The 15,236-nt window shown below is 58.8% G+C and overlaps 1 protein-coding gene across 1 annotated transcript in view; it reads left to right on the top strand.

The window, feature by feature from the left end:
- Positions 1–15,236, top strand: part of PKD1L1 (polycystin 1 like 1, transient receptor potential channel interacting) — a 94,766-nt gene that overhangs the window by 34,504 nt on the left and 45,026 nt on the right. Inside the window, exons 21-30 of the mRNA XM_062178560.1 lie at positions 600–845; positions 2,233–2,343; positions 2,456–2,613; positions 3,810–3,910; positions 6,955–7,147; positions 9,120–9,203; positions 9,839–10,046; positions 12,550–12,656; positions 12,777–12,993; positions 15,001–15,174. Coding sequence (XP_062034544.1) covers positions 600–845; positions 2,233–2,343; positions 2,456–2,613; positions 3,810–3,910; positions 6,955–7,147; positions 9,120–9,203; positions 9,839–10,046; positions 12,550–12,656; positions 12,777–12,993; positions 15,001–15,174 — 1,599 coding nt within the window. The remainder of the gene's footprint in view (positions 1–599; positions 846–2,232; positions 2,344–2,455; positions 2,614–3,809; positions 3,911–6,954; positions 7,148–9,119; positions 9,204–9,838; positions 10,047–12,549; positions 12,657–12,776; positions 12,994–15,000; positions 15,175–15,236) is intronic.

The following is a 15,236-nucleotide window of genomic DNA, read 5'->3' as shown; positions in this document are numbered from 1 at the left end:
TGACAGCGGTATCCACGCAGGTGTTGTTTAGAGGTGGTCCAGCTGCCGGCCCGTGGCTGGAGTGGACGCCGGGACACGTCCTGTGTACTTCCACTGCTGTCTCAGAGACGGGAGTGGGGGAGACGGCAGTGGGCTTTTGTCCCTGTCCTCCCAGGAGTCGCCCTCCTGCCCACCCAGGCCTGCTGCCTTGCTTACCTGGTAGCTGCTGCACAGCGTGGGGGTGAGAACGTGGCCACCTTCTCCACCGGAGGGGCGTGCGGAGGCGCTGGCTGCACACCTGCCCCGGACCAAGCTCGGGCTCCGTCTTCCATGTTTCAAAAATAACCATAGCGTTAAAACCTCCTTTTGATGGACTTAGAGTCACAAGAAACATAGCAGTTGTTCAAAGAAAGAACACATCACAGAAAGATGTGGCGGGACAAGAGACACCCACTTGAGTTTTACTGTTTGTAATTTGTGTCCTTGTATCAAAGTCTTCGCCCTGGTGGGCAGATCCAGCCTCGCTGGAGACGCCTGTGGTCTCTCACGTCTCCCTGCTCTGACTGCAGCCGGTTTGCTCGTTTACATCACAGACACGAGGTCCCCACTCTCTGTTCCAGGGCTGCCTCTCTCTGCACCACGAGCGGGAGCTCCGCGTGAGTGCCGGGCAGGTGGAGTTCCTGGCCCTGCTCCATGACAGCCCCCAGCAGTCTGTCCAGAGCCTGGGCCCTGTCCAGGTGCACCTGCCTGGTGACCTGGCCGGGCACAGCCGGGCTGGGGAGGAGACACAGAGCCCATGCCACATTAGCCAGCTCGTGCTGTTCAGGAAGAACCCGCACCCGTGGGGAAGACGCGCTGCCGGGCAGGTACAGCACGGGCGCTTCCCACGGTCTCTTCAAGTTCCCATGATGGGCTCTGCTGGGGAAGAGGTGGGCAGGTTTGCACCTGTGGGTCAGTCTCAAGGAGGAGCCGCCTGGGACCCATTGCCGTCTCCACTACTCTTAGATCAGTTCTCCAGGAGAATCTTACAGCGTGAGGCGTCCCTGTCACCCGGGGAACTGGACCCATTCGTTGTCTCCTGTGGGATGTTACACCCACCGTGGGGAAGGGGGGTGGGCGTGTGAGACCGTGACAGTGCCTCACACAGAGTTCAGCCTGAGTGACAGTGCTGAGGGGCTGCAGAGGTCCTCCTAGAAGTGCCACACTGCAGGAGACACGTCTGGGATGAACCAGCAGTGTGGTCCCTGGTCCCCGGGGGCCGGGCAGCGTCGGGCTGGGGCCGTCAGGGAAGACGGGCCCAGCCGCTGGGCGATTCTGGAGCTCCGCGGGCTTGGGAGGGCAGAGGGAGCGCCCCGGCCCTTCAGCCCCGCCTCACTCGCCCAGCTCAGTGGGCAACAGCAGACGCCTGGTGAGTTAGAAACGTGCTCCTCTCGTGAGGCATTTGCTTTTCATTTTAAGGAGATAGAAGTGAAATCAGTGCATGAAAACAGTTATGGCTAATGAGAAAGAAACTGGAATTAAAATGGTGTTTTCAGTCCCAAAGGCGTGCAGACGGAGTGAGTGTGCCAGGGTGTCAGTGGCTGGGCCCTCTCTGAGACCCGGCCAGCAGTCGCGCTCGGAACTAAGCAAAGTGTCGCTGGAGGAAGAGCTTCTTGCTTTATTTGTTTAGTGACGGACAGGAAGCTCACGGTCCACAGCATCACTTATAATAACTCCAGTAGAAATATGCTTACTAAATGTCCAACATAAGGATATGGTTCACTGGCCATTTAAATGAATTATTCACTGAGAGCCGATTAAAATTATGTCAGAGAGTTTTACTGAGTTGGGAAGATTTTATGCAACAGTTCCGAAGGCTGAGTTGTGTGCCCGGTATATCCTCAGCGTGTGGGGAAAGCCTGGGAGGCGACCCCCTGCCCTGGGCTGCCCGGGGGGACTGGGAGTTCCCTGCGCTCCTGCGCGCCGGTCTCTGCCTTCCCCATCTCTGCGGTGAGCGGGGATTTCATGTTATCTGAGCTTTCCAAGGAAGAAGCTAAAAATACGTTAAAAACTTTAAGAAGTGTTCACTTCAGTAAGAGAGCTACGCCTGCAGCACCGAGTGCACCCGGGTCCTGCCCTCCTCCCTCCTGGAGCTGCGCCCCGGCCGCCGCACCTGTGTGCAGAGCTGTCGTGGCAGCAGGGCCGCACCGCGGGCTCCTGGGTGCCGGGGTCAGCTGCCGGCTGGCGTTCGCCTGACGTGGGCTTTCCCCCAAGGTCGGCGGAGCTGTGGGCCTCACCCTGCACACCTGCTTTGGCACAAGACCCATCCGCCGCCACCGGCTGGCGAGCCCCGTGACCGTGGAGTTTGGGGAGGATGACGGCCCGGTGAGGAGCGTGTGCCGCTGTCCCTGCCCTGGGTGGGCCGCGCGGGCAGGCTGGTCACACGGTGGCTTTTCCAGGGACGGATCTTACGTGCCTGTTTTCCGATTGATCGCAGGACAGCCGGAGAAGTAAGACGGCGTTTGCTTTGCTTCGGGACGGAGTGAATTTGCACCCGCTTGCGGGGCTTCCTGACGATGCCCAAGAATCTCTGCAGATTCACATCGAGTTCTCCACGCCCGCGTCTCGCGCCTTCCCCGTCCTCCTGCTCCTGAGGTGGGCACGGGGGTGGGGGGTGGGGGGCGGCCGCCGCCGGGGGGTGCGGTCGGAGGTGTGGTCCTTAAGGAAGCGGTGATTTCAAAGCCATGGCGAGGCCCCCGGCTAGAGATGACCCGTGCAGGCTGCTGTGCGGGGAGCAGCTGCTGTTGCTTGTTTCGAGGTCCAGTCCCTGCCAGCCGATTTCACTGGGGCGCGGAGCATCCGCAGTGCTACTGAGATAACGTGCGTGGCCGCAGTTAGGAGTCACAGTTTCCCTCCCGACGTGGATTTGGGCCACAAGTCTCTTATTTTGTCTTTTATCGTCTAAAAGGAGACAATGAGCTCAGCTCTCCACGATGACGAATTCCTTCTCTTTCCTGGTGATCATGAATCCCTCGCCTGGGTAGGCCCTGTTTTATGACCAGGCACACGCAATGGCCGGAGAAATGCCCACGAGAGTCCCTGAAGTCACGTGCTGAATGGGGGCCACAGGTCCCTGGGCTTGCCGGGGTCTTCCCGCAGAGGCGTGGCCCTGGTCGTCCTGCCCGCGAGCTCTCCCCTGCTCCTGCTGGGTTGGGCGGGCCACAGCCGGAGACGATGCCGTGGGCAGGGCTGTCCCCGGGCAGGTGCTGCCCGCACTGCAGCTCCACTCTCGTTCCACCCAGTGACCCAAACCTTAGACACCTGGCTGAGTCTTCTGCGTTAGGAGTTTGGGTTTTGCTTCATCAGTCACACACAGAGGTTCTGGGAGGTCTGTGTCTATGGACCGTGAGCTTCCTGTCCATCAGCGGCTACCAGCGGGGTGCAGGGGCCGACCTGCAGAGGCGGCCGTGCCCTCGGCCCCGTGCGCCGCGCCGTCGGCTTCTCCCCAGCACGCTGTGCTGCTTGCGCTCCTGCCTGCTTCCCCTGACGTTTAGAGGATTTCTCGGTGAACGAGAGACCACGGTGCTAGGTGAGCGTTTCTGTGCAGGGACCGTGGGACCGTGGACTAGGCCTGTTGGCCGGAGCCTTAGTCCCAGGCCATCTCGCTGTGAGAGCGTGTGGAGCAGCTGTGAAGGCCAACGTCTTCTGGAGATAGACAGCCGGCTCCACGTCTGTCTCCTAGGCTCTCCGAGGTCTTCCGGGGAGAGAGAGCCGGCTCCTCGTTGTCTCCTAGGCTCTCCGAGGTCTTCCGGGGAGAGAGATGAGACAGCCGGCTCCTCGTTGTCTCCTAGGTTCTCCGAGAGACCCACGCCCTCGTCTTTCCTCGTGAAGCAGACCTTCCTCTGGGAGGGGCAAACCGTGCAGATTTACACACCTGCTGCTGCATGGAAAGGTCGGTGGGCGCACACACGTGCTCTCCAGCCCATGTGTAATGAAAGCCCCACTGTCATGTGTGTGCGCTGTCATGTGTGTGTGTGTGCTGGGTGCACGCCCGTGCTCTCCAGCCCCGTGTGTGATGAAAGCCCCACTGTCATGTGTGTGCGCTGTCACATGTGCCCACGGTCATGTGTTTGGTGGGGGCATGCCCGTGTTCTCCAGCCCCAAATGTGATGAAAGCCCCACTGTCACACATGTGTGCTATCCTGTGTGTGTGTGTGTGCTGGGTGCACACCCATGTTCTCCATCCCCATGTGTGATGAAAGCCCCACTGTCATGTGTGTGTGCTGTCACATGTGCCCACGGTCATGTGTGTGTGCTGGGTGCACACCCGTGTTCTCCAGCCCCATGTGTGATGAAAGCCCCACTGTCATGTGTGTGTGCTGTCCCATGTGCCCATGGTCATGTGTGTGTGCTGGGTGCACACCCGTGTTCTCCAGCCCCGTGTGTGATGAAAGCCCCACTGTCATGTGTGTGCACTGGTCACATGTGTGCACAGTCATGTGTGTGTGGGGTGGGCACACGCCCATGATCTCCAGCCCCGTGTGTGATGAAAGCCCCACTGTCACACATGTGTGTTGTCATGTGTGTGCACTGTCACGTGTGTGCACAGCAGTGTTTTCTTCACGCATGACCACAGCCCCCCGTGACCTCTCTGCCTTGTTCATTTCCCGCACACGCACTGTTTCCCCTGATTCCTCCCCGCACTGGCGTTTTCTTACTTGGGACATGAACTTGGAAGTCACCTGTGCGTGTGATCTGTCTACACGGCCTTTCTCCCCGCCACTCGCTCCTCCTCTGCACACTGGCGTACACAGCCAGGCTGGCACGGGGACCCTGTGTGTGTGTTGTGCCATGTTTGCTGGAAGGAGGCGTGTTCACGACCCATTCCTGGCCCGGGCGTTGTGGGGCAGACAGGACACGCGTGTGCCATGTCGGCAGGTTTTCAGGCTCCCCTCCAGCCGTGTGGGGAAGTGCCCGTTTCCCTATAGCTTGGCAACAGCTGTGTGCCCACGCGAGTGAGTGACTTTTCAGTCATATAACTAAGAAACGGCAATTTTAATATTCATTTTATATTAAGTTGAATATTCTTTGTATCTTTAAAGGTCATTATCCACTTATTTTTTTTTTTAGATTTTTTTTTATTTATTTATTTGACAGGTAGAGTTACAGAGAGTGAGAGAGAGAGACAGAGAGAAAGGTCTTCCTTCTGTTGGCTCACTCCCCAGTGGCCGCAATGGCTGGAGCTGCGCCGATCTGAAGCCAGAAGCCAGGAGCTTCTTCCTGGTCTTCCATGAGGGTGCAGGGGCCCAAGCACTTAGACCATCTTCTATCCCAGGCCACAGCAGAGAGCTTACCCACTTTTTAAAAAAGATTTATTTATTTATTCTGTTTTGAAAGGCAGAATTGGAGAGAGAGACCTTCTGTCTACTGGTTCACTCCCCAAATGACTGCAATGGCCAGGGATGCCAGGCAGAAGCCAGGAGTCAGGAGTTTTATCCAGGTCTCCCACGTGAGCGCAGGGACCCAGGGATTGGGGCCATGCGCCCCTGCCTCTCCCAGGTGCGTGAGCTGAGAGCTGGACTGGAAGTGGAGCAGCCGGGACTCACACTGGTGCCCAGGTGGGATGCTGCTGTCCTATGTGGCAGCTACTCACTGCGCCACAGTGCCAGGCCCTCCACTTTTTTTTCTGCCAACTGCTCATGCGTACCAGTTTTTCTGTTGGGTTTCGCCTTGATTATTTTATAGAGCTCTTTATATAGTAGGACACCCTGTCCCTCTGTGTACTATTCTTATAACTCATCGTTTATTTTGTCTTTTAAAAAATGTGATTCATTTTATTTGAGAGACAGAGCACTGCTAGCCACTGTTTCACTCCCCAAATGTCCACACGGCTGGTGATGGGCCTGGCCCCAGCCAGAACCTGAGAGCCCAGGCTGGGTTTCCCGAATGCGTTAAAGGGACCCCACCACTTGAGCAATCTGCTGCTCCTCCCAGGGTGCACGCTGGCAGGAAGCTGGATCAGAAGCAGAGCTGGTGGCTGAATGCAGTGGGGCGTGGGCATCTTACCCATCAGGCCGTCTGTTTTAGGGGCTGGCGTTGTGGTGTAGCGGGTAGAGCCAGCACCCGCAACATCAGCATCCCACATGCACACCAGTTCGAGTCCCGGCTGCCCCGCTTGGGGCTCGGGTGCTGTTACCCTGTAGCAGACCCAAGTGGAGCTCCTGGCTGCTGGCTTCGGCCTGGCTCAGCCCTGGTCATTGCAGCCATCTGGGGAGTGAACCAGAGGATGGAAGATCGACCCCCCTCCCAGCCGCCCCAACTCTGACTCTCAAATAAATACATAAATATTTTTTAAATAGTTTTTTTTTTTTTAAGTAGTAAAGTCTACCAACCTTTCCTTGTATGACCTTGCACTTTGAGCCGTGCTTGGAGCCACGCCTCACCTCCAGGTTGAGGTCCTGCAGTACCCGCGTAGCTTGTGTTTCTGTCAGTTGGGTCTCTGGCCGGTTGCTGCTTATAGGTGTGAACACCGTGAGAAATGGGCCTCACCCACAGTGTTACAGCTGACTGATCTCCCGTGGCCCCAGCGCCACTTACTGAGGAATCTTAACTCAGTGGAGCACTAAGTGCTTTCGCTTGTAAACATAAAAATGATCCAGAAGCGATAGGCTCGGGCCGCGTGGGCCACTGCACCGTCCTGCCCAGGGTGGTGTCGGGCAGGCTGCCTGGTGGGTGGGCAGGCGGGGTGGCTGTGTGGAAAGCACGGGGTGGGGGTTCCGGATTCTGCTGTCTTCGTGCCTGCTAGAGAATTTGGACCATCACCAGCAGGGGGCACTGCTCTCCTGCCCAGCACTCTGCCGCTCCCCAGTGAAACATAAGTCTATCGGTTCCACATTTACGTGGCCTGGAGTCCCTGGCCCCGTCCCGCGCCCGTCCCTGTGGTGGGATTGGGTCTCCTGCAGACTCCAGCCTGTGCCTGTTTTCCTCTCTCTGCAGCGTCCAGGGTGGGCTACTTGTCCTTGTTGGATGCTGACTACAACAGAAGAGCCCCAAACAAGTATCTAGCTGAGCTGGTGAACTACACGGTCCGTTTCCAGTGGCTGCGGTGCCTGTTGTGGGATAAGGGAGAGTGGAAATCCGGAAGTTTCTCCCCACAACCGGGAACTTCTCCAGAAAAAGTTAGCTGCAGGTACGGGCGCTGTCGAGAGAGGAGCCAGCAATTTCCCAGCTGCCTGTGTATTCCCGTGCCCTGGGTCCCGGTCCTGCAGCCCCCGTCCCGTGACAAGTGGGAGCGATCCCAGGGGGACAGCCCCAGCGCCAGGAGCCCGCCGTGGTTCTCCGGCCACGTGGCGGACATCAGAGGCGAGGACGCTCTGAGCTGAGTGGACAAGAGCCGCCCTCCCGGGAACTGCGGGTCTCAGCCGCCTGTCTGGCTCTTGCTGGACGCCCCCGGAGTGGCCTTCTGCTGGGATACGGGACGCTCAGGTCCTCCCCTGAGCACCGTAAAGCCAGCGCCGGTTTTCTGTTGCTCGTTTGGAGTGACAGTAGCGACTCCACTGTAGGCGTGGTGCCTGCACATGCCGGTCTGCTGGGGCCTTCAGGAAGCAGGGTCGTTGACGACAATCCCAGGGTTTACGTACAAGGCACAGGCAGGAATTCCTCTCTGTTCTTTGTGATAGGAACAGTGCAATGGTACGAAAATTATGTCCTTCATTTGTGAATCACAGGACTCAGTGCTAGTAATGTTGACAACTTAAAATAATTTCACTGTCAAAAAACTGTCTAAAAAGTCTGAAAGCGGAGAAATCTGGCCAGAGCCGTGGCTCACTTGGTTAATCCTCCGCCTGCGGCACTGGCATCCCATATGGGTGCCAGGTTCTAGTCCCAGTTGCTCCTCTTCCGGTCCAGCTCTCTGCTGTGGCCCAGGAGTGCAGTGGAGGATGGTACAAGTGCTTGGGCCCTGCACCCGCATGGGAGACCAGGAGGAAGCACCTGGCTTCAGATCAGCATAGCTCCAGCCGTGGTGGCCATTTGGGGGGTGAACCAACGGAAGGAAGACCTTTCTCTCTGTCTCTCTCTCTGTCTCTTTCTGTCTAACTCTATCTGTCAAATAATAAAAAAGAAAAAAAATTTAAAAAGAGGAGAAATCTACCAATCGCATGAGAAACGCAGTTCAGGGGTCTCTGTGCCGACGTCCCCGCGGGAGCACGGACCAGCGACTGTGGCTGTTAGATGCAGAAGCAGTCTCTCTCTGGGAGGAGCAGGTGAGCCGTGGACAAGGTCGTGCCTGCCTGTTCAGAGGCACGTGTGCCCGGATCCTCTCACCGGCGTCCAGGGCAGCCCGTTGCTTTCCTCACACTGCACCTTCCACACTTCCACGGCCTCATTCGTTTCCAAGCCTCCATTGGAGCTCACTGGTAACGGCCCAATATTCTGCTTCCACATTAAATTATCCACTTCTGTGTTACCACTCACTGTCACGAGCCAGCGCTACGAAGTGAGTGACACGTGGGCCCAGGTGTGTGGCCTGGTGGTTAGGGCGCCCCCATCCCATGTTGGAGCACCGGGCTCTGGCTCCTGACTGTAGCCTGCTGCCAGTGCAGACCCTGGGGAGCAGCAGTGATGCCTACGGTAACTGGGCTCCTTCTACCCTCGCGGGAGACCTGGTTCGAGCTCCTGGCTCTGACCTGGCCAGTGCTGGCCACGTCAGGCCTTGGAAGAGCGAGCCTGCATCAAATAAAGGCTTTGGAGCTGAATGACATGCGGGAACAACTCACAAGATGATGAGGGAGAGACGGTTCCGTTTTCTAGGAAGACAGCGTTTCCAGCAGGGGTCGTGGAGGATGTTGGCAATGCCAGGCTCCGGTTCTCGGCCAGCGTCTGCAAAGTCTGGCAGTGGCCGAGCTCGGCCCGCAGCTGGCTGGGGCTTGACCCCAGGGTCTGAGGCTGCAGCTGCCCAGGCACCTCGCTCGGGGCTGTGTCCCCGGCACGGAGACCTGAAGATGGCTGGGCCTCAGGAGAGCCACAGGCGGAGGCGTCTGACGCGGGATTCAGATGCGCCAGAGCCGGGCCTGAGTCCCCGAGCACCATGGCTGGACTTGGTCTCCTTTTAGCTGCCCGAGTCGCGTCCGTGGGTGTCCTAATCCGCACTTCTCTCCCAGCTACGACCGCCTCGCGCTCTTCTCGGTCCTGAGACGGAAACTGAACACCAGCCTGGAAGTGAGCCACGTTTCCGAGTTACGGAGGTCAGCTCGTGTTCGAATCCAGACCTCACTCCGCTGTTCCTCTCCCCACTCGGGCTGCCCACGCGTGATTCGGGCATGTTTGGAAGCCGGCACTTCCTTTTCTGTGCATGGAGATAGTTGGCTTTACGTGGTGTAAATGCTACATCCAAAGCCCTTCTAAGCATCCCCTGCAAGAAGTTTCAGACAAGGAAGTGGACGTGCTGCTCGGTTACGCTGGCTGGGGCTCGGCGTGAATGTGGTCACTGGGCATCGGGTGGGCTGAAGCCAAGGGTGACAACACCGCGTGGCTCGCCCATGCTGGCTTCCGCCCTGGCCACAGCCTCCGTGCCTGCCTCCCTCTCCCTGTCTCAGAAGTGCCCCATGTTGGATAGTAAACATAAACTCCCCCCTACTGTTCTGGCCACAGTTTTGTATGGAACAGCCATATGGGAAGCGGGGTCCGTGCCCTTGCGTGGGTGGGGCTCCCCTGTCTCGCCATCAGTGTCACAGTCCCGCAGGTGCTGAATGTCGGGGTGTCGAGTGTGAGACGTGTCCCTCTGACTGTCCGCGTACCCGGGAACCACAGGAGCCCCCAGGGCAGCCTCTGGGCGTCCACCTCCCTGAGCCGTTGCCTCGATTCCTCTCCTCGCTTGCAGTCGCCCGCGGAACCTGATCCCCAGCGCTTGTGTGGTGGCGTTCACGGTCCTTTACAGGCTTCTGGCTGCTAAAAGCCGTGGCGTGGACCATCGTGAGAAGGAGAAAACGGGTTCCATTTTCCTGCAAGAAGAGGTCCCACCCGGCCACCAGCTGTATGCCGTCGTCGTGGACACTGGCTTCCGGGCCCCAGCGAGGTTCTCCTCAAAGGTACAGGAAGCTCCAGGGGACACCTGCGAGGGGAGGGGTGAAGATGGGTCAGCAGCCTGTCCGTCACCTGTCACCTGTCCCAGCCGCCCATCCTAGTCCTGGGCTGAGGTGGCCTGCACATCCGTAAGAGGGGACAGCAGAGCCCCTCGCCTCCTGGCAGCCCCCGTCCCTTCCCCTCTCCCTGTCCTCTCCCTGCCCAGGAGCTGTGTTCTGTCCCCAAGTGGCCCTCGAGTCTTTGAGAACAGAGCTGTGCCTCCCAGCTTCAATGAGGCCGTTGCCCACCCCAGGGAGAGCAGGAGGAGGGGCTGGGAGCTTGGGGCGGAGCTGGTGGGGGAAGAGGCAGTGTCCAGCACAGGTGGGCTGGGAGGTGTGCAGAGGTGAGAACAGGTGAGAACGGGGCCATTCTGGGAGCAGCCACGCACCTGCCCTGACACACCCAGAGCCCCTCTGGCAAAGGCAGGTTCCCTCTGCACCTGCAGCTCACTCCCCTCGTCTCTGAGGGGACTGCGGCTGTTCTGTGGGACCCCAGCACTGGGGAAGAGAAGGAGAGTGTGGGCGTGGAGGTGAGGGTGCCGCAGGGTGGTGGACATAGCCGGGGGCACCACGCACCTGAAGGCGTGTGTTGACTTCTCCGACTGTGAGCTCTGTTTACAGCCAGCCCTGCACACCCTCCCCCGGCCGTTATTCCCTGAACAGTGCCGTGTGACACCTGTGTCCACAGCACTGACACGGCGTCAGGTATCAGACGTGATCCCCAGGTGGTGGAAGTACACCGGAGGGCGTGCTTGGCTTACATGCAGATGCCGTGGCGTTTTGTATCGGGGCAGAGGGTCCTCGGGTTTCAGTACCCACAGGGGTCCTGGAGCCAGTCCCCACCAGAGACCAAGCTCGGGACATGTCTATACCAAACGTGCATTTGTGAACTCCATAAAGTTTGTGGAAAATGGAATTAAAAAATAAGTTTATTTTAGTGCAAACATTTTTGAAACCTGTGCAGTTTTTTTCATGAAGCTCATTACCCATGAACTTCTTAAGACCCTTGGCACACTCACATACAAATCCACAGGGGCGCATGCCACGTGGGAGGGGTGTCGTCAGCCCCACACAGGTGCACCTGCCCCTGCACACCTGCTGGTTACTGGCGAAACTTCAGAGGATTTCTCAGGGACATCTGCGTTTATGGTCATACTGGAAATCCCCGTGAAGATAATGCAAGAAGTAAAACAAGAATATGAGGTTTTCAGGGGGAGAAAAAGTGATTATTTGCACACGATGTGGCTACATAGAAATTACAAAATAATCTTCAGCAGAGTAACTAGAGCTTTTAAGAAACATACTGGATTTGTGACGTGAAAGCGTTATGAACTCATCTGCTCAAAACAGCGCTCGTTCAGTAGGACATGAAATGGAAAGGCAGATCCTCCTCCTCACTGTCACACAACGGCTGGTGCCGAGAGGCAAGTCAGCAAACACACAGAGCACCATGGAGACCCCGCGCCCGGCGTGCACCACGGCTCTAATTAGAGAACCACATTGATTCAGGGATGGGGACACAGATTTTCCTTTGTTGTTTCTCCCAAGTGAAGCCATGACATTACTAACAATATCAAGAATTAAGTTCTGTTAATATACCCATTTTACAGATGGGACACAGGCCTGAGTTAGTTCATTTCTGTAATCTAAACATAATTCCGGGAGGGTGTTTTGTGGAACTTGGAAACTGGAAAGCTCGTGTGGAAGGGAGCACAAGGATCCAAAAGTGTCAGGGGTTGTGCTGCCAGCTCTAAGGAGGAGCGTAGGGCCGGGGCTCCTGGGCAGAGCCGCGGGCTTGTTCTGACGCTCCAGCGGCTAAGGCAGTGCGGGAGGTGACCTTGCCTTAGGAGTCAGAGATGGGCTGTGGACTCGTGGGACAGATGAGAAGCCAGACCCCCGCCTCCCCCACCTTACACAGCAGGGAGGAAGGGGCGGACAGCTGGGAAGGGTCACGTCGCGCCCAAGAACTAAAGCCCAGAAAAGCGGAACTGAGACCCAACAAAGGTACAGCCCCGGGAAGGCCTTCAGCCCCGGGAAGGCCTTCAGCCCGGGAATGTTTCTCTTCTAAATGAAGGACTGACAGACCGGGAGCGTCTGTTCCCAGGAGACCCCAGGGAGGGGGAGGAGCCCCGCCGGCCTGGAGCACACCTCTCAGGGTGCAGCTGCAGACATGGGTGCCCCGCCCACCCCGGCGTCTCCCCCCTCGCCCCCACCCACCCCAGCATCCCCCCCCCCCCGAAGCTGTGGGAGGAGGTGGCCAGCCGATGTGTCCTCCAGCCCTTGTGCCTGGCCCCCTGCAGGTCTCTCTGGGGAAGCCAGGCCTGGGGGGGAGGTGCAGGCCGAGATGGGGGCCCCTCGGCCCCACGTGTGACCGCCCCATGGCCTGAAAGGTGGCTGTGGGGTCCCGAGGGAGACCCCTGCCCCTGCGTTCCTGTGCCGCCCTGAGCTGTCCCCGTGTCTCCGTCTGCAGGTGTACATGGTTCTGTGTGGAGAGAATGGACTTTCAGAGACCAGAGAGCTGCACTGCCCACGGAGGCCCCTGTTTGAGAGGAATTCCAGGCACACCTTTGTCCTCAGGTACCGGTCCCGCCCTCCACTGGAGAGGGGGCCGAGCAGGACTGGGGCGGCTGCACCACAACCTCCCCCCAAGAAAAAAACTAGCGATGAGGTTGACGCCGTGCTGTGGTGCCTCCCCAGCGCTCCTGCCCAGCTGGGCGCGCTCCGGACGATCCGCCTGTGGCACGACAGCCGGGGGCCTTCCCCGAGCTGGTTTGTCAGCCACGTGATGGTGAAGGAGCTGCGCTCCGGACGGGCCTGGTTCTTCCCCGCCCAGTGCTGGCTGGCTGCAAGCCGGCGCGGCGGCCGCGTGCACCGGGAGCTCGCCTGCCTGCGCCGGGGGCCCGGCTTCTGGAAGGTAGGCCCAGGCGCCCTCCCGCGGCACAGCAGGTGCCGGCCCTGCATCTGCATGCAGTCCCTGCCCTTCCCTGAAGGTCACCCTCCAGCTGAGTTCCTGGGCACCCTCGTCCTAAGCCACGCCTCCCTTGGACAGCCCTGCGAGTGTGGGTTGTTCAGTGCTGTGGGAATCCTTTCTCCCTTTCCTCTAACTGTGACGTTTCAGTATCATGGTTGCTGGGGCCTGCTGTGTCCAGGAGTTCCCATGCCCGGTTTGTGTCCTGACCAACCTGAGCAACCGTCTGAACACAGAGGTGTCAGGGCCTTCACGGCCGGAGACGGTGGAATGTGACGAAACCTCCCACCGCCTCACAGACCAGCTCGGGAACTTTCCTCTGCAGACTTGTTCATGAAAGTTAGAGAGAGAGAGAGAGAGAGATCTTCCAGCCACTGCTCTACTCCCCAGGTGGCCACAACAGCCAGGGTTAGGCCAGGCCGAAACCAGGAGCTTTATCCGGGTCTCCCGTGTGTGTGCAGGGGCCTGAGCACTTGGACCATCTGCTGCTTTCCCGAGCGCATTCGCAGGGAGCTGGATTGGAAGTGCAGAGGCTGGGACACACGCAGGCGACCACGTGGGATGGCCCCGGCAGAGAAAGTTTTTTTTAATTATTTATTTATTTTATTTTTTGACAGGCAGAGTGGACAGTGAGAGAGAGAGACAGAGAGAAAGGTCTTCCTTTGCCGTTGGTTCACCCTCCAATGGCTGCCGCGGCCGGCGCACTGCGCTGATCCGAAGCCAGGAGCCAGGTGCTTCTCCTGGTCTCCATTGGGGTACAGGGCCCAAGCACTTGGGCCATCCTCCACTGCCTTCCCAGGCCACAGCAGAGAGCTGGACTGGAAGAGAGGCAACCAGCATAGAATCTGGTGCCCCGACCAGGACTAGAACCCGGGGTGCCAGCGCCGCAAGACGGAAGATTAGCCTAGTGAGCCGCGGCGCCGGCCGAGGAAGTTTTTTTTGATTTTCGCATGAACATAGTTTACCCAGTAGCAATAACAATGTGCACTTAACGTTTTAGAGACAACCTCATGGGTGTCCTTTAGAGTGGTGGCAGGGCCATGTAACAGCTGCTGCGTGCCCGCTGCTGGACAGCCCTGTTGCCTTGGGTTCCCTCCCTAGCACGTGTTGTCAACACGCTGTGCCTTTTGTGCGCGCCTTTGTGTTTCTGGGGCTGATTCCTGGACTGGGTCCCGGACAGAGGCGCGAGCGCTATGAAGGCTGACACTTCCTGACTTGTCCCTGGGGCGCCCCGTCCACCAGGCTTTCCTCCCAGCCCATCCCATTGCCACCTGCCCTGGAGGGGAGGGCCTGGCTCATGACCGAGGCGTGTTCAGGCCTGATGTTGCTGAGGTAGTAAGTTGGAAACCAGAGCTTGCCGTCAGTCACGACACGTGGAGACCCCACCTCCAGGAACCGCAGGTTGGATGCAGCGGGTGGACCAGGCAGAGTTAGCACATCCCCTGTTGCTAAGGGATCCCTGTTGCTAAGGACCAGCAATGGCTCACCCTTCCTCTGTCTCAAGGGAGAACTCTGCATGTGTGAGAAACCTACATGTGCTGCTTTATCCCCAGGAGTCTCCACACTGGGGCCCTGGCTCGCCTGTGGCTCACCAGGTCCTAGAGAAGGGAGAGGGCTGTGGGCTGGCGTGAGGCATGGAGCCAGAGGGTGGGGCAGGGGCAGCTCGTGCCCACGCCCGGGAGATGCCCACAGAAGGTGGAGCTGGGCCAGAGTCCAGGGTGGAGAGGGTGGGGCTGGAGCAAGGGGCTCTATGGGGCATCTACCTGCACCCAGCGTCCATGCAACATCCAGCAAAGGACCCGGGGTAGATGAGCCGTGGGACGAGCCGTGGGACGAGCCGTGGGATGAGCCGTGGCGCTGCGGCTCCTCTGGAAGGCAGTGGCTGCCAGGGACCTGGCCCTGCTCACCTGCACGCGCGGCATCAGGCTGTGTCCTCTGCACTCTCTGTTGCAGCTTTTCCACGCCAAGTCCACGGAGTACCTGGAGGATTTCCACGTGTGGCTCTCGGTGTACAGCCGGCCCTCCGGCAGCGGCTTCCTGCACACGCCGCGGCTGGCCGTCTCCTTCTGCCTGCTGTGCGTCTATGCCTGCCTCGCTGCCCTGGTCACCACCAGAGCCCACTCGCAGGTGGGGGCAGCCGCCTCCTGCCTCTGGCCGGCGCCGGGGTCCCTCTTGACTAAGGAGTTAGC

Source organism: Lepus europaeus, chromosome 20, assembly GCF_033115175.1.
Source record: "Lepus europaeus isolate LE1 chromosome 20, mLepTim1.pri, whole genome shotgun sequence".
In the NCBI taxonomy this organism is placed as follows: domain Eukaryota; kingdom Metazoa; phylum Chordata; class Mammalia; order Lagomorpha; family Leporidae; genus Lepus; species Lepus europaeus.
The sequence above is the reverse complement of the archived record's forward strand: the minus strand, read 5'-3'. Positions and strand labels throughout refer to the sequence as shown.